Source organism: Thamnophis sirtalis, unplaced genomic scaffold, assembly GCF_051295495.1.
Source record: "Thamnophis sirtalis isolate CommonGarterSnake01/CBP01778 unplaced genomic scaffold, rThaSir2_p1.2 scaffold_3, whole genome shotgun sequence".
NCBI classification, from domain to species: Eukaryota; Metazoa; Chordata; class Lepidosauria; order Squamata; family Natricidae; genus Thamnophis; species Thamnophis sirtalis.
Window position 1 is genome coordinate 59,959,229 of NW_028261383.1, and position 19,749 is coordinate 59,978,977.

At 38.0% G+C, this 19,749-nt stretch overlaps 1 protein-coding gene across 3 annotated transcripts in view; it reads right to left on the reverse strand.

Moving 5' to 3' along the window:
• The window catches only part of SLC6A6 (solute carrier family 6 member 6), a 55,769-nt gene that overhangs the window by 34,963 nt on the left and 1,057 nt on the right, over window positions 1-19,749 (reverse strand). Inside the window, exons 2-3 of one of the 3 annotated variants that reach the window (XM_087708949.1) lie at window positions 8,169-8,204; window positions 3,067-3,132 (exon numbers count right to left, since the gene is read on the reverse strand). The exons of 1 other annotated variant lie outside the window; for it this stretch is intronic. In XM_087708949.1, coding sequence (XP_087565075.1) covers window positions 3,067-3,121 — 55 coding nt within the window. In that variant the 5' untranslated portion in view covers window positions 3,122-3,132; window positions 8,169-8,204. The remainder of the gene's footprint in view (window positions 1-3,066; window positions 3,133-8,168; window positions 8,205-19,749) is intronic. One more of the 3 variants, XM_087708950.1, reaches the window with a different exon arrangement.

Below are 19,749 nucleotides of genomic sequence, written 5' to 3' on the forward strand. Positions count from 1 at the left end.
GAAATAATAGCTATGATCATTGATATTCTCAGGAAACCAGAATTTCAACAAAATGGCAATACTGATATGAGGAAACCATGACACAAATTCTGTGCTTCCATGTTTGCACCCCAATATTTGGCCCAATTAAATGATGTTATTCACACCATGATGTAATTTACACTCCCACAGATGCCTACTGCTACCGCTATCTTTTGTAGATAATCTTATTTTCCTTATAGTTTATAATGTACTTTATACATATATAAGGTCTATATACAAGTATAATGATATATGTCTGCCTCTTCTGATAGTCATTGAAGAATTTCTATAGTAAATTTATCTGAACATGTCTGGAATGAAAGACATGTTCTCACCTTCTATAGCTTTATTCAGATGTTGTTAAAATACTGTATTTACCTGTATCTTAATTTTATGTACTAATAAATAAAACATTTTCACAAGATAGTATTTAAGATTGCAAATGACTGGCAACTTCTTAATTATTCCAGGTAGCTAATTAACTGCACTTTTGTTCATCGTTTGATCCCCTGAGCGGTGGAGCGCTCCTGCGCTGATTAAGGGCTTCCCCCTGATAGGCTGTCCATTTAAAGGAGCCATGTCAGTTCAGCATGATCTTTGTTGCCCGGTAGGGAGATCCTCATTGAGTGACCGTTGGTTCCTCACTTGTGACCTAGACTGCACACTACCCCTGAGGGCTAATGGCAAACACTGCTACCTCCGCCTGGGATTCTGATGATAGCCAGGTACTCATGCAGCCGGAGGCAGAGCAAAGCATGCATTAAATCGATATTTGCAAAGTCCACCAGAACACAGGATAACACAACAGTCCAGTTGAGAGAACTGAGTCGATAACTTGGGATTACCTGGTGACATGGGCGTGGCTTAAAGAGCTTATCGGACTCAGTTCAATCAATGAGAGGACGGAGTTAACCCATTCTGGATACTCCTCCCTACACTATGGAGAAATAGTTATTTTTGCTTACTATGTTCTGCAAATTGAAGTATATTTTTAAAAGGGCAATTTATCCTTTGTTTTCAACAATGGTGGAAACACTACTAATCCTACAAAGATTCTCCTTAATATTATTTCAATTTTTCTTTTTCCAGTTCCAGCTGAGTTCAAATAATGATTTTGCCATCATTATTTATATTTAGTTAGTGTTAATTGCACACAGGCAATTTGCACTCAGTAAGCATGCAGTTAATTTCCAGAGTATACAAAGCAACCATTTGTACAAAATCCCTCTGATATTGTACCTGAGAATGTACATTACCAGGAAATGGAAATATTTATAGTTTCTTAACTGTTTTGTTATACAGTAGGAGTAAGAGCTGCATTTGCCAAGCAACATTTTTGTATAAACAAAAAAACTGGAATTAAAATCTTAAACACTAATATTTTATGCACATAAAAATAAACCAATTTTCTTAAATAATACGGAACTTGAAAGAAAGGCAGAAGAAGAGGAATAGGAGACAGACAAGTTATATGAAATAAACACAGTTTTTGTGGAGTTCCCTATTGCTTTCCAGGAAGCCAAAGTATTTTCAATTCACATTTAAAAGGAAAAGTATGCATATTTTGATTGTATTCTTATAGGAAAAATTGATATGAATCTGAATAAAATTACACAATTACAGTAAAACTAGCTTCTAACTGTTCGGGATGAAAAATACTGAAATAAGTAATACAGAAACAATATAGACAAGAAATACAAAATATATATTAAATGTAACTATATCATGAAGTAAAAACTTCCAGATTTCTTACAGTTCACATATAGAAATCTGTAAGAAATATCAAAGATGCTTTCTTGTGAAGAAAGGATAAAGAGACTGTCATTTCATTATTAAGCTAATTAATTGTCATACAGTGTCTGTTCATATGAAGTTTTACATTCTAAGTCTCAGATTCTAAGGTAAATTATAAAATAATCTAGTGCATATAAATTAATTTCTGAGTAATTCACATTTTTATCACATGGCTAAAGATAATAGATGGAATTGTGCTCAATGATTTTTCCACCACAAAAATTAGAGGGACTGAAAGAGCACTTTTCTACTTTAAAAATCATGTATTTAGAATCATTAATTTTGGCAGAAAATAAAACATTAAAGCATAAAAAATTAGTCAGATATCAGAAACAAACTCTCATCCTTCATTAATAGTGTATCCTATGAAATACTTCAGACAGGTGTCTCGATTAAAATATAAGTAACTTAATATTGAAATTAATCTCTAAATAATTATGGACTTCAGAACAATTGAGTTAAATTTGTTCTAGAGCAAGAACAGTAGGCTCTTGATGACAGTTTTAGATAGCTCTGAGGATGGAGAAGAGATCTATTGCACCACCTTTGGCTAACAGTTATGATATCCACAAATGTGGTCCCATCTGCATATTAATATATGTTGCAAAAGCTATCTTCCAATTCTTCTCTTTGGCTACACTAGATCCCTCTAGCAGTGGAAATATTTGCTTGCTTGGATAATCTGAATCTCTGCCTTTAGTTAATAGAGTTGTGGCTTCACTTTTTTAAAAATAATAATAATAATTTGGGTTTTTAATTGTAATTCCTCAAAAAAGACAACAAAAACGTTTCAAATTTCTTAAGATTTGCCCAAGAAAAATATATTATCATGCAAATGTGTTTTGAAGAGTTATGAGTGAGCAATTAAAAACAAGCTAGTCAATTTCAAATCGAAATAGCCATTTGCCTAGATGTCTTTCTATTGCACCCTATCTCTGTACATCTGAATAGCAGAAATGGCTATATATTTTTATACAGACAGTAAAATTATGAGAGCCTGCAAGGCTAGGTAATTACAGATCAGTGTGTCGCATTATCATGATGGAAGATCGATCGTGGTGAAACATTTGTGTGAATTGAGAACTGGTCCTATCAATATAGCACATTTTGGAAAAACAGAAAACTACTTAAAATGTTCATGGAAAACATTCCTAAATTTCCCAAATACATAACACAAACAAGGTCTCAAGCTCTCTGCATCAGCATGCCTCCCCCACCATTTCACAAGCATCCCACCTTAGCTGCACTCACCAGTCAGAACGTCTATCCCCTCCGCAATGTGGATGGGCAGGGCTGGTTCCTCCATAGGGTAAGACACTGATAGAAAGTAATGAATGTTGGTAGTATTTGTTGCAGCAAATGAACACAGAAAGATGGATCCTTCTGAGCATTGCAATTAAAAATAATATCGGTGATGACAATGAGCAATCCACTTCCCCCCTATGGAGTTGCACTTTAAGAAACACTGAACTCCAGAACTGACTCTGATGAGTCTCTCACTATAAAAATGCAATCCTGAGGACCCTAGTCTGGGAAAACCTACTTCTGCTGGGATCTAAAGGCTTCAGTATACCTGGACCCAATTGAAGAGTAACAGGGATACAGAGCTTTCTTAAAATTAATTATTACAAAACAAAATGCCCAGAGTCACTTCGATAGTGTGAATGGCAGCATATAAGTTTAATAAATAAAAATAAATAAATTATATTTTCTCAAGTTATTGTATCAAACATAAACATTTTAACAAGCCTAAAAGTTGACAATATCCCTGTGTAATTTTCCAAACTCATTTATTCCCTGCTTAAAAATGTATGCCATAGCAGTTCAAAAGGACCCAAAGAACTTAAGTCATTTATATTGAAGAGACTATGAGCAGGAAGAAATATCTATGTGAAATATTACCCTATATGGTTGTGCGCATATACAGAACTAAAAATTGGCATTTCCAATTTGATTTTCATTACCGCAAGGTACCACAGCAATAATTTTGATGTGCTGTATTGTTTGCAGTCCAAAGATTAATTATATATGGGCTGCATAAATTGAATCTTTATACTGTTTTCTTGTTTGCTGATTCGCCAATTATTGTTATTAACAATAACAGACCTGTATGTAGAATATCTGCCCTGCGCTGCTTTCAATAAAATGTTTGCTGAGATGTGCTTCCAACATATGCATCTAAACACAAATAGATGAGGTGTAGTGTTTTTGAGGTGCATTTTAATGCATATCCATTTTAACATAAATAGGCTGATATAGACTAAACACTATAGATTTGCTTGTGATAGCTCTCTTCAATGATTTCATTAGCTGAACTGGGTCTTTTGGCTTATGTAGCCTTTACATATCAACAGCATCTTGCCTTGTAGATTAAAGAATTTTTGTTATGTCTGCAGATGAGATAAAAATGTGCTATTTGAAATGCAGGGTTCAAAGATACTGTACTATGACTCTTAAATATAAAGACGACCTATTCCAGGGATAAACATATATTTCACAAAATCCTACAATTCCATGAAGACAGGCTTCTTGAGAGACTAAGTGCAAAAAAATAATATTATATATAACTCAAATATAGCCTGTTTTTTATTACTAGAGTTTTTTCTCTTGATCAAGGATTCTGGGAATTTTTAAACTAAGGTACTGCAACTTGCAAATGCTTGAAAACTGCTACTCTATTCTGCCTGCTAAACCTTGAGATCATAAAGAAAGGAATGGGCTTAGCAATATATGCCTGCTAGATATGTACTCCCTTTCACATTAGTTTGGTTGTACATCATCCAGAATCACTTTCTTGTGAATGGACAACTGTATAAATGAGACAAATAAAAATAAATAAATATCCCTAAGACTGAAGTTTCCATCTTCTATAATGACAATTTCCAAGGTGGTTTGAAGGCAGTAGGCAAATGAAACTATAGAAGCCTGTTTATTTCCAGGTTTGTGATAGAGAATGTGAATGTGTATAAAAAATATTAAGAAAAGCCAGCACACTATTTCTGCATCTCCCAAGGGCCTCATAGAAAGCAGAAAAGTAGACTACAACTTTTCTTTTTCCTTCCAGCTTTGTTACTTGGCATACTTATGTATAATACTCTTCCATCTGACAGCAGGCCCTATAAGGATTTCATTTGTCTTTTATAAAATAATTTTAAAACTCTGGCTATGAATCATAATAATTGGAAGAAGCCATGCTCAGTCTGAGTCAGTGCATCAAGGCATCCAATATGAACCAAGGAACTAAGTTTCTATTTTAAATTTGCAACTGGTTTCCTTGAATTGCTGACCTAGTCTTATTATGATATTAGTAAATACAAAGCATATGAAATGGATTTATCACTGCTTCCTTTGGCTAAATGATTCTCTTTCTCAGCCTACTCTAAATTAGTCTAATTAATGATTATGTGCTCCGGGCAGATGAGAGGAGGAAGTAAAAAGAAACTATTGTGCTAAGTAACATTGGATTTGCCCTTTGCATGTTTCTTTAACGCCAGTGCTTTAACGCCATCTAAGGAAGCAAATCCAAGTTAAATTCAAGAAAATTGGTCTATGCACACACCCTACTATCTACCGTACAAGAAAGAACAGATTGTGCATACTGCCGTGATGTTAATTATCTACATTCTAAAGTTCTCACTAAAGTTACTGAGAAAATCAGCCAGTTCACTTTCCAGACCAACTAGGAATTGTGATTAACCTATCCTGAAGGAGAGAGGACACTTTCTTCCACCAAGATGTACAGAGACAATCCTAATAATGCACTGGCTCAGTTTAATTTACTATGTACCACAGGCTTTGGGTACAGAACTTGGCATATACTCTCCTCCTCATATCTCTGCTTTGTAGAGTCTATTATTATCCAGACTGATAAAGTTGGAACTGAATTACAGGAGAGCTCATTTCTCCATTGCAGTCTGTTCAAAAACTAGTGGATTTGTACAAGAGCCTTTTTAGGTCATTCCACAAGCCAATGAAACAAAATAAACAAATAGAGACCCTCCCCCTCTGTTCCTTCACTTGTAAGTGCTAACGCCTTCGTGACGGGGGGGGGGGAGCAATGATAGGGAACAAGCAACTTTCTAATTTTATATCATGAGGCCAGTGCTATTAAGAAAAAAAAAGTTGTCTTTATACCATTAAGGGAAATGGTGTAAAAAGATAGAGATGCATTATTTTAGCTTTTAACCCCTCCCTCCTTCTTTCCCTTCATTCAGTACTATCACTAAAAGTTTAGTGGTTGCTTTGCAGACTAGACACTAATACTATGCACACTACCTCTATGTGGAAACTCCCTTGAAATAGTGTCAAATGAAGGCAGAAGCTGCCTCTGCACATTCCAGAAAATGGCAGTGGATGGAAAACCAGAGCAGTAGAGAAGGGCACAAACCAGCTTCTGTCATCCAGTTCTATAGTTTGGCTAACAGTGGACCAGGTGTACATTTAATCTATGGTATGACAGAGCAGAGCCAGGGAAGAAAACCTTGTTTTTGTATTACAAACATTTATTTTGTATAATACCTAGAGAATACATTGTATGGACATTTTATCATTATGAACCACAAATGCGTAATCAATAATGTAAGAAAGATGAAAGCTCCTGCAAAAGGAGAAAGCTCTCCCTTATTACTTCTCCCATTGCATGAATCTCCAAAACCCAAACAGACTGCCAGGTTGAAGGAAGTTGGCAAATACATTTCTCTGCAAAACTGGTAGTAGCCAGCACAGTAATAATTAAACATAAGTGTGCACTCTACAAGTTGCTTTTATTCTTAAGTCAAGTAAAATTTTAGCTCCACAAAAGCAAAGAACCGTGTTACAGAGAAGCTTTTTGAACGATTTGTTATGGAAATGTAAGTTACCATTCTTGCTAATGAATTAATTAAAGAAAATGAAAAGCAACAAATTGTTTCTGAGCTTGCCATTATGTTAGGGACGGTGCACATACAAAATATGATATAAATCAAGAGCCTCTATACCACAATTACTGTCATAATTTTCTTTTTCAAAGCCAATTTACCTTTATCAAAGGAATATATTTAAACTTAAAAGAGAAATCTTTCCATGACTGAAGTACATATGAAGCATTTCCAAATACATGGCTTTTAAGTTTGAATGCAAAAAGCATTCTCAAGAAATATATGTGTGTATTAGTTATAATTGTTCAAGGGAAAGGGCAAAATCCTATGGGTTCACCTACACATATATAGGGTCCCATGAAGAAAACGCTTCACAACCTGTCAAAATATACGACTAAGCCAAAACTGGCAAACAAGTGTGTTAATACTTTATGGCATCCCACATTGATTTTTGTGTCATATTTTTTATATTCCAAGCCACAAGTTAAAGACAGCTTGCTCTGTTTATCAATAGGGTCATTTGGGGAGCTTTTTCATCTGAAGATCAAGATAAATTGCCTTAAATAAATATATGTTTACCACAGCTTGGTGTTTTGTTTTCTCTAGGTGCAATGCAAAATAAGCCACTGAACCACTCTCTAGCACAACCTTGTGGTGAGAACATTATCTGTTTACACAACAGGTCCTACCTTCAGCTTGCCAGATGTTAGCTATGTTGTGATGCTCGTTAACTGTGAATCAACAGGCTGAGTATAGTTTACTGGGTGTTATCTATTTAGGGAGGTTGCTAAATGTTGATATATACATTATATAATATCATAAATTATAGAAGGAGCTGTGGAGTATTACTTGAAATCTTATCCATTTAAGGAACCTTGCAAATAGAGTAGAACCTAAAAAAACAAAGCATATCTTAGCCGAAATTCTATGCTGACTTGTTCTATTACCATTGAATAATGTCTTGTGGTGCAATCTTGAGAAAGTTTATTCAGAATTAAGTTCTACTGAAGTAAGTATATTTAGGATTTCAGCACAACCTTAACATGTTGGTTCAGAAATAAGTTCCTTTAACATTTACTGGGTCCTCCAAATATATAAATGGGGCACACTGGATTGTAACTTTAGGCAATAAACACACACACACACATATATACTGGTTAATATGAGGTATGGTAAGCTGGTTATCTCAGACTCCAAAATTGGGGAATGTTGTGGAAATTATGTGTAAGATATGAGTGATCTTCACCCACTTTCTGATTATGACTCAGTTTAGGTACATAGGCATGAAAATCGCTAGACTTTGATCGGGCAACATGTTCTAATCCATATCTGAGATCTGAAAATATTGTTTTGGCTCCATATCATGGATGTGTATATTGGGGATATGGATTTTATTATCTTTCTATGAGCAGATGATAAACATCTGGATTCTGAATATTATGGCTAATATTGGCTAATATTACAATGTTTTTATTAACAAGCATAAAAAACACTTACATGAAGAGGAGTATCTCCAGAAAGGATTTTCTCTTCCTGTTTCAGAAAAAGAAAAAATAAAAATAAAACAAAACAGAACAAAACAGAACAGAAAAGGACAAAGCAAAGCAAAGCAAAGCAAAGCAAAGGAAAACAAAGAAAAATAATGATGCAAACGAGGGAAAAACAAATGAAGATCCTTTGGGCATAAGTAAGAAGTGATTTAAGGAACAACTAAAGATTGTAAAACCATAATTTTCTCTAATCTCCTACTTTAATGTAATATGCCAGCATGAAATTCTGGAAAGCTGCTTCAAAATTAGATTGATTTCAAGGTGAAAACTGTGAGTGAACAGTTATTTCCAATACTGTACTACCTAACATGATAGGTTCCCCCACCCTTGCTTTGTGTGATCTTTGTTTTTACAAGCTTTTTTCTAGAACGGAAAGATCTAGACTACAGGAAGGTATCTTATTCCAGATTAATTCATCCATTTCATCTAGGACACTGGTTCTCAACCTGTGGGTCACGACCCTGTCACAGGGGTCGCCTAAGACCATTGGAAAACACATATTTTCAAAAAAATACGGAAAACATAAAATAATTTTATGGTTGGGGGTCACCACAACATGAGGAATATATTAAAGGGTCAACCTTAGGAAGGTTGAGACCCACTAATCTAGGAGTATCTATTTCTGACTGACAGTGGGCTGATAGAGCCTGTTTAGTATTAAGAGTTTTTTCACAGCACCACCTGCCTGGTTGCAGGCACACAGTTTGGCTTTTATCCCCTGCTTAAGTACAGGTAGTCCTCAACTTACAACAGTTCATTTAGTGATCGTTCAAAGATACAACGGCACTGAAAAAAGTCTTATGACCATTTTTCACACTTAGGACCACTGCAGCATCCCCATGTCACGTGACTTACATTTGTAATCTCCCATTGTGGCCTTCTGACAAGCAAAGCCAATGGAGAAACTAGATTCACTTAACAACCGTGTTACTAATTTAAGAACTGCAGTGATTCACTTAACCACTGTGGCAAGAAAGGTGGTAAAATTGGGGGAAATTCACTTAACATCTGCCTCATTCAGCAGCATAAATTTTCGGCTCAATTGTGCTTGTATGTTGGGGACTACCTGTATTATTTAAAAGTTGCATGCCAACATATTTACAGCTTCTTTCTAGTTTACCGGGATCTGTGAGGGAAGCAATAAAGGTTTCAATCTCTTGTCAGGGGTCCATTTGAATAAATTATACTCCTGCTTGGTCTGTGGAACAAATACCTCTTCAATTCCACCCCTCCTACATTACCAATTCTAGAGGATTAAGACAGAAAAATTAAAAGGCTACCTGAAAGACAGAGATTGGCATAAGAGATTGCTTTTCAGAATTACAAGATATGTCTCAAGAATTCTGTAGGCTAATAAAATACTTTTTACTTTGCTCTCTTACATTCCATAGTTCTGTGACCTACCTATGAGTCTACCTTCTCCAGTATGGCTTCCAAAGCCCATGATCGCTGAGAACAACCAATTTGTTATCCTTCATCTCCATTTCCTACAAACTATGCCTTCAAAAGTAGTCACCAATACGCTACCTTAAATTTTATCTAAAGCTGATGTTCTGACTATATTTTAAATGAGCATAGCACAGTACTGCTTTCCGATGTTTCTGTTTCTCCAAATGCCATTTAATATTTAGCACATAAGATATCATACAAAAGGAAAATTAAGAAATAAAATAATTTAATTATAAATTAAAAATAATTTGAACCAAGATTAGTTGAAACTGTAGTTCTCTTCTCATAAAACTGTCAATTCAAGTTCCAATCGATGGATAACCAAAAAGATAAAATTCCTACCTTGTATACTTACATGTTACTTAAGAGAATCATGTATCTTGTCATCATTACAAGAGTTTCACATATTATTTAACACCATGCTTATTGCTTACTCCTAACACAAATATATATGTAAAGGAATAAAATTCAGCAGTCCATAATTGCAAGAATAAAATTGACCAAAACTTACTATCAAGAGGTGCTTCATGAACAGTATTGTTACTACCACTTTATGTAGTGCCCTTTGCATTATAATCTAGCCTAGAAGTATGTTTCTAACTATCCATGCCCTTTTAACAAACAACTCCTCAATAAATCTGGCAGTTATGAAGCTAGTTACATATCAACACTGGATAGATATAAAGTTTATTCATGACCTCAAATGGGAGTTGAAATCATAACTTATTTGTACATACTGAAACAAACAAAAAGTTAAAAAGTTACGATATTTAGGTAGTTACTTACCAAGCACATCTAAATTATATTAAAGTAACCAAAATATTACAATCCCCAAGGCATGTCACAACTTTTGAGCAACTCCTAATGTTTGGAAATTGAAAGTTGAAAAATTTGACACACCCTAAATAGGTCTCTGAGCTAATTCATAATATTCAGCCTATGCATATGACTGAGAGAACAAATAAATGAAGTAAGCATAGTAAATTCATTGCCGATATTGTAACAGAGCTTTTTACAAGATAATCCTGGATGTTTTATAATTGTTCACTGAGGATATCACCACACATACCCAAGCTAAAGAAAAGTGTAAGCTTCTTATATGAATAATCCCAGCCATGATCTAAAGATCCTTCCCATGCTACCTTTATTATAGGAATAGACTGGTTCATTTCTACAATGCTCATAGTTCAAGAACTGTGAACTTGGCATAATGAACAGAAGTAATTAGCTCTAAATTTGTGCAGTGGTCAATAGACCCAACTCTTTTACTTGTATTTTCTACAAGCTAAGCAGCACTTGGGAGATTTGTGAATGAAGCCTTTATATCTCTGATCACCTCGAAGGAATGAAGATGCTGTGCTTCCCTGTTTTTGGCTGAGTAACTGGCATAAATGTTATGCCAATATTATGAAGAATGATGACTATAATTGAACTATCTGAGTAAATGAGCCAGCCCTGTATTTTCTGTTTCAGTTGTTTTTCCACTTCACTCCCTTTTCTTCATCCCTTTGAGTTTGGTTCCTTGCCTTTGACCTATGGTTTGCTCCAAAGTTCATGCCTTCTCCTGCCTTCCTCTTGTCTTCTTTCCTCTAACTCTTCCCTTCTTCTCTTCCTCTAACACAGTATGAGATAAGAGAGTAAATAGTAGTACATAGTCACATCAGCAGGCATTGTCTCAGGTTTCTTTGTGCCATTCCTTAAGAGTACAGAGAATTCTGATTCAAGGGTTGGGATTGGTATAATGATTGCTGATGTCACAAACACACTGATCCCCCGCCCCGCAAGCAATCTGGTTCTAAATAGTAACCATGGTGCACTGGAATGTAACTCTTCTTGAAAAGGCTTAAGATTCTCAAACCAAACTATTATTTTGTCCTCATTTGATTGATTGAATTTATTTGCTGCCCATTTCACATTGAAGCAATTCTGGGTAGCTTACATCATTTAAAAAAAATTATTAACAATAAATATTCCTAACTCAATAAAATTACAATACCATCAAAGTAAAATAATGGACACAGGATGGGAAAGGGGTGAGCTGGATCCGAGGGCAGGAGGTGGGTTGTGGGATTAGCTTTTAATTAATCAGTCACCTCCACAGTGGTGAAATTAAAAGAATTTTTACTACTGGTTCTATGAGTGTGGCTTTGTGGGCATGGCAGGGGAAGGATACTGCAAAATCTCCATTCCCATCCCACTCTGGGGCCAGCCAGAGGTGGCATTTACCGGTTCTCCGAACTACTCAAATTTTTTGCTACCAGTTCTCCAGAACCTGTCAGAACCTTATGGATTTCACCTCTGCACCTCCTGTGTGATGCTCTTCCAGTGGGACCATAAGCCATCTGGTAGAACCAGGTCTTAAGGCTTTTGCTGAAGGTCAGAAGGATGGGAGCAGATCTCACCTCAGGGAATAATATTCCAAAGGGCAGGAGCCATTGGCACAGATTCTTCTTCTCCTGGGGGTCACCAGCAGAAATTCTTTGACTGATAGAATCCGCAGTATGACCCTTCTGTGGATGGGGCAGGCAAGTCCCATTGGGGTGAGATGGTTCCTCAAGTAACCTGGATCCATGCCAGAAAGGGCTTTAAAATCTCAAGTCTGATGGTAAGCAATTCAGGAAAAGAATAAAGTGCTTTTCAAAATTCAGGAAAATATCTTCCTCAGGCACATGATCCCCAAATCCAGAGCCAAATTTTGCTGCTCCTTTCCAACCAAAACTAACACAGTAGGCAGAGTCAAGAACATATTTAAGGCAGGCACCCAAGTAATCACAATAGTGGAAATGATAATGTGCATGACATCATAAAACAAATCTTGCCCTTTTGTGCTAGCAATCTGGCATTGAACACACAGATGTAAGTCAAGTGGTTTATGTTTAGAAGTCATCATATACATTTCATCACTTGTTCTCCCACCCCGTAGTGGATGTCCATGCATTCTTATTGTGGTTTCTTGTATTGATAGATTATGTGCTATAAGTTGATGTCAACTCTAAGTAGATAAATTATCTCCATGACAATTATCCCCAACCTGGGACAGTTACAGTAGTGATGGGCATACCATTGGAAGACCTGAAGGATCAGGTTAGGGAGAGACTGTCATAAAATCTATCTATATAGTTGCTAAAAGTTGGCACCAACTTGATAGCACATAATACTGGGTTGCTTTAAGTGTTTTTAAGTAGGAAAACAAGATAATAATATTACCTATTTATGACACATGCAGCACAGAAGTAGCTTTACACAGTCTTGTTCTCATTATTCCTTGAGGTAACAATTAGTCACTTTGAATCTACCATGTTTTCCCGAAAATAAGAGAAAATAAGACAGGGTCTTATTTTCTTTTGCCCCATGAAATATGGCCTTGGGCTTATTATATAGGGGGAGGACTTATTGTTTTAGGGTTGCCGGGCAGCTGCTCCCTTGCGAACTGAACTGGCTCCCAAAGAGCCGGGCACAGCCTCAGGGGCGAAGCAGCCATGAGGTGACCATGCTCATGAGCAGCCGCCTGGCAAACCCCCTCTCCAGCCGGGCAGAACACCATTCACTGATCTAGGGGGTGTCCCTAAAGTGCCAAGGCAAGTGGCACTCTGCCCACTCCCCAGTTCCCGCAGCTTGGCACATTTGGGATACCCCCTAGGTAGTGCATGGAGCTCTGCCTGGCTGGAGATGGGGATTGCGCGAGCACCTGTTCTGCCCCCACCGTGCTCCAAGTATAACTTCTTCTCCGGCTTCCAAACTCGAAAACTCGGCTGCCGAGTCTTCCAGCAGCGGCCACTCTAGGAGTGTGCTCTATGGTTGTGGGGCGGCTGCCAGACAGAGTCTTCCAGACAGAGAGTCTTCCAGCAGCCAGCCCACAACCATAGAGCACACTCCTAGAGTGGCCACTGCTAGAAGACTCTGCAGCCTTGGAGTTTGGAAGCCGGAGAAGTTATGCTTGGAGCACGGTGGGGACAGAACAGGTGCTCGTGCAACCCCCCTCTCCAGCAGGGCAGAGTTCCATGCACTGACCTAGGGGGTATCCCAAATGTGCCAAGCCGTGGGAGCTGGGGAGTGGGCAGAGCGCCACGTGCCTTGGCGCCTTAGGGATACCCCCTAGATCAGTGAATGGCGCTCTGCCCAGCTGGAGAGGGGGTTTGATGGGCGGCTGCTCGTGAGCATGGTCATCTCATGGCTGCTTCACCCCTGAGGTTGTGCCCAGCTCTTCCGGAGCCAGTTCGCAAGGGACCAGCTGCCTGGCAACTCCCCCCTCCGGCCATTCACTGGTTGCCTTTCCCCAACCTAGCGGTATTCCAAAGTTGCCAAACAACATGAGCGCCTTCCCCCCGGCTCCCATGGCTTGGCATCTTTGGCATCCTGCTAGGTCGGTGAGCAGTGCTCTGCCTGGAGGGGGGGGTTGTCCAAGGGGCTTATTTTTGGGGGTGGGCTTATAGTTTTGCCCATGCGAAAAATGTGGCAAGGCGTTAGTTTCAGGACAGGTCGTATTTTCAGGAAAATACGGTATTGTTAGAAATAATTATTTAGTTATCCTTTTTCCATATTTACAAGGCTTTATAATGAGATAATTTGTTAACACTTAAAAGTGTGGAAAAATAATTTCACTTGACAATAAAGAAATGAATATTTAGTAGCCATGATGCTTTTATTAAATTTCACATCTGGTCTACTTGTTTAAGGCTTTGAACTCTGATCCTACCAGGTTTTCCCAAAAACAAGACAGGATCTTATTTTCTTTTGACCCCCGAAATATGGCCTTGGCCTTATTATCTTGGGGGGGGGGGTGTGCTTATTGTTTTCTGGCAGGTGGCAGGTAGGGTGGGCAAGAAGAACTCAGATCTCTAGGCGGCTCTGCGGCAGTGCCAGAACACGGTGCTGATGAAGCAGATGGAGGCCACCCTTGGACAGTCTTAGTGCCTCCGTCCACCCGGCCTGCAGCAGGTAGGGCATCACCAACATCCTCACACTGCTGGTGCCCACAGCCATCCCCGGAAGAAGCCGCTTTCGAGGTGCAGTAAGGTGCTTAGTTCCCGCCACCTCATCCTCTGGCAGGTAGCGGAGATTTGCTGTTCCGACTGAGAATAGGCAGGTTGCAGGAGCCTTCGCCCCACTCCATCCCCTGCCACACATGCTAACACCCAAATCGCACCCTAGTGCATCTTACTTTTCCAGCTCCATCACATTCCTCACTGTTGTGTCCAGGGAAACACTTTGTAAAAAAAAACCTTCTCGCGAGCTCGAGAAGTTTGAAACTCGCAAGAAGATTTTTTTACAAAGTGTTTCCCTGCACACAATGGTGAGGAACGCGATGGAGCTGGAAAAGTAAGACACTGGGGCACAATTTGGGGGTTGGCAGGTGGGGCAGGGGATGGGGTGACGCAGAGGCTCCTGCAACGTGCCCATTCCTGATCAGAACAGCAAATCTTCACTACCTGCCAGAGGATGGGGTGATGGGAACCAAGCACTTTCCTGCACCTTGAAAGTGGCTTCACCCTGGTGCTGGTGTGGAGACTAGTGATGACTGTGGCCACCAGCAGCGTGAGGGTGTTGGTGGTGCCTGACCTGCTGCAGGTCAGGCGGATGGAGAGATTAGCTGTGGATGGCCACCATCTGCTTCATCAGCATCACATTCTGGCGCTGCTGCAGAGCCATCTGGAGATCTGAGCCCAGAGATCTGAGCCCAGCGGTGGCAAAAAATGTTTGGGCACCAGCAGTGTGAAGTCCCTGCCACCGCTCCACAAATCAAAATGGGGTGCCAATGGGCAGGAATTCTGCCTGACCAGGAGAACCAGGGGTGAGGGCGCCTGGCCTCCTGAAAAGCTGAGGGAGCATCCCCCCCACAATGCCTGGCCCAACTCCAGAGGGTCACCACGGGGGCATGGAAACTACCATAGCCTTCCCCAGACAAGATCAGATTCATGTCAGGTTCATTTTAGTAGTTTTGGGGGGGTTATTTGGGGGGGGGTATTTTAGCCCATGTCCTGAAAAGCCCGATTGGGCTGAGTATCAGGACGTGTCCTATTTTCGGGGAAACACAGTAGGTTTTTACTTCCCCTTATCTCCTAAATCTGCCTTGTCTCTCCTTTCTTCTGTCTTTCTCATTGCTGGTTTTTTGTTTGAGATACAGTAAAAATAAATGAAATCTGAGCTTATTTTGGGTAAGTAACAAAATACCTGAATGTTTACATTTAAAAAAAATAAAAACAAAGCATGCAATCCTAGATGTGCTACTGATTTTGCAATATCTGGCTCAATTAAGTCACCATAAAGTTATAAATATCAAATCAGCAAGATAGTCAGAGTTTTTTATTTTATGAGATTAAAAGCTAAATCAGTGTAGAGTACCAAACACAGCAGAACTTTAAATCATTTCCACAAAATAAACTTCCATTTATTTATATTTTCCAGTTTAAAAAAGCATTTTTGAGACAACTATGACCTGGATAACTGAGAATCTCCACAAACAATAAACTTCTGTGTTCATATTAATTTATTGGCTGTGCTAAAGGATATGTGATTAAAAAGTAACTTTCTACTAAAGTGCCCTACTTATATATGTTATACATAAGCTTCAACCATGATTTACAACTCTTTTTCTCCAAAAGCATAATAAATTACAGTAATCCTTATTGATGCAACAGACAAATGAAAGCTTCCCAAGATTGTTTCTTCCAGTTGTGTTGTGATAAGAATTTTGCCTAAGATTTCTAGAAGTCTTCCTAAAACATTTGGAGGGCACCAAATTGAGGTAGATTGGTTAAAAATAAATTTTACAGATGTATTTGTATTAGTGCTATCTCAGTGAGAACAAAAATAATTTTAAATTTTCTTTTGGAAATTACAAGCAGAATTTACAGACAGAGGAATTAGGAAGGCTTAATGTTTGTGACATTATGACAATAAAGTTAGTGAATAAATATATACAAGTGTTTACAAACTTTCAAGCAGTTTATGGAGCTCTAATACTGTGGAAATATGGATTTTCAACAGCAAGTATACCATTCTTTCTTAATTGGACTGGCTACCTGTTTTGAAAAGGTAGTATGCTAGACACAGAGCAGCCTTTGAATATGGAATATTTTAATGACTACTCAGACAAATAAGGGTAATGATGTGTTAGAGAAGAAGAAAATAATTCTAAGTTATTCAAATTCGCAAGCCAATCAACCGATGAGATTTTCAGACTAGAATGATCTAATAACCGTGTGTGTGTGTGTGTGTGTCTGTGTGTGTGTGTCTGTGTGTGTGTGTGTGTGTGAATGTGTATAGTCACGTTTAAAATTGACACAGGACTGTTCTAAAAAAAGCATTTCTAGCTTAGTGTACTTTAGTTGCACTTAACTCCAACTTCAAATGTATCCAACAAACACATAGAGTGAAATAGTAGAAGATAATTGTAGCATATTTATAGAGATATCGCCTATTTCCAGCGCCTAAGAATGATTCTGCCAATAGCCGAGTAGCAGCACATAATATAGAAAATGCTAGTCTGACATGGCTTTAGTTACATTCAATGCTATTCCACACGCTCCTATTCAAAAGTGCTACAAATTCTCATAGCCCAGGCAACCTGTGGCATACGTACTAAGCTTTACAATATTGCTGGGCATGAAACAAAATGTATCTTAGTATTTTACCTAACATTATGACACTTTTAACTGCCTTATAAAGAGGAAGAAAATTCTCACGTAATAAAAGTATTTGCATACTTTGCTCTCACAACTACCCAAAGGGCAAACTTCAACACCTTATATAATGAAGAATGGCATGACGGGAAAGGGATAAACATCTAATTCTGCTACACTCCTTCACTGATCCCACTGATAATCCTTTAAAGTTCATTTTAATAAAAATGAAACTCCATTAAAAGTCATGCATCTTCTCTGCATGCATCTTCTCTGCATTGTGAACTTTGCCCTGAACATAAGGCTGGTTATCTTCAGAGGTCTATTATTAAAACCACTCCTTTTATTATTATATTATTTAGCCACTCCTACTTCAAGCTCAATTTCTCCCACATAAAAAAAAATGGAGAGGTGGTCTAAAAAAATGAATATATTCCATTCTAACATGGGTGGAGGGGACAAAATTATGTTACCCTTAAGGATATTATATTTTTTTTCCAGCATGAATACCAAACAATGTCCCTAATTATTAAATTAATGATCAACTCATAAACTAGCATTTCTGATCATTTGTTCACTTCCTAAATTTCCATTCACATAAAATATTTTTTCCTTTCTTCTCTGTGTGTTATTGTAGTAAAATATAACAGTATCTTTGCCTTATTCCTACTGCTGCCCCCTACAGGATAGGATGCCAAATATTAGAGCTCATTTTGAAGGCTAATAAATAATATCACTTTGGAGTGATAAATTGCAGCAGAAGAAGGTGGTGAAGGAAAATGAAAAAGGGAGACCTTGGGGACCAGAATAGATTATGACAAAGAGTCATGGAAAACTTTGAAGAGGCAGCCAAGGTTTTTCTTAAAGCAATACTTAAAGCAGATAAAAGAATAATCAAATACGGAAAGCAGACAAAATGTGTTTACTGCTGCTAAGATTAACTATTTTTTCCTTTCTTCTCTGTGTGTTATTGTAGTAAAATATAACAGTATCTTTGCCTTATTCCTACTGCTGCCCCCTACAGGATAGGATGTCAAATATTAGAGCTCATTTTGAAGGCTAATAAATAATATCACTTTGGAGTGATAAATTGCAGCAGAAGAAGGTGGTGAAGGAAAATGAAAAAGGGAGACCTTGGGGACCAGAATAGATTATGACAAAGAGTCATGGAAAACTTGGAAGAGGCAGCCAAGGTTTTCTCTTAAAGCAATACTTAAAGCAGATAAAAGAATAATCAAATACGGAAAGCAGACAAAATGTGTTTACTGCTGCTAAGATTAACGACTTTCCCTCAACCGCTTTCACTTTTAGCACTTAACTTAAGCAAGTGGCAGCGTTATCATAGTATATATGATCCTCTCATCTCAAATATGATGTAAACACATTTTTTGTGTTGTAATATATAAAACTTCCAAGCAATGTCTACAGACGAACATTTTCAACAGCCTCTTTTGAGTTCTTCTACTGGGATAATTTTACCCAACCAAACACAAATACAAAGCTATATATATATACCTGATCGTGTCCCAAGGACACAAAGATTTGACCTAGAATAATGTGTAGGGGTTCCCCACCCTAAAATTAAACATTGTTTGTGTGTGTGATTTTGTGTGTGTGTGTGTAAACCTGGTTCATGTGAAACACCATTTTAAAAGATTATAGAATGTTAGCAAACTGCAACTCCAGATTACAAAAAGCCACTATCAACAAAACTGTTTTTTTTTCCAAGGACACACCTATCTCACCTTTCTTTTTTAAATTCTGAAATACCAAAAAAAAAAAAAAAAAAAAAAACCCAACCGTCCAGCAATCTCAAAAATAATGATTTGGAAGTTCTACTGAGTTTTCTTCCCAAGGGTGTAGTATTACTACAACAGTAATACGTTTAAAACAAACAAACCAAACGTTTTCCAACCATCAGCTCCGGTTTTTGTTTTCCTTATTCCAAAAACGCGTTCGATTGGTAATGATTACCTTGCTCTCCAGTTAAGCAAAAGGTATAAAGAAAAAAATGACAACGTGCCCAACATGCCGTCTGCCGATCCAAATAAGACACGCAAAAGCTGTTTCCTCTTTTAGGTTCTTAATACGGAAATGTAGACGATGCCCTTTCGAAAATTCGCTCCACTTCCCTTTTGTTAACCTGGTTAAATACGAACGAGTATTTTTTTTTAACCCCCTTTGAAAGCTGGCTTCCGATTCCAGGAACAAGCGAGGCAAATTCGTGATCACCTTTATTTACCCCGAAACACGTCCGAGATTCAGTTCTTGCCAGCAAAGTTTCTAAGAATACCCAGGGTGGTTCTTTTAGGTGCCTCTCTCTCCTCCAGAATATTTTTTTTATATAAAAAAAAATGAATGAACGAATTCGCAAGAGAGCTATTAAGATGCGCAGGCAAAGCCGCGGTGGTAGCAAACGCTAGAGTTTGAATTTTCTAATTGCCGTCTGCTGCCTCG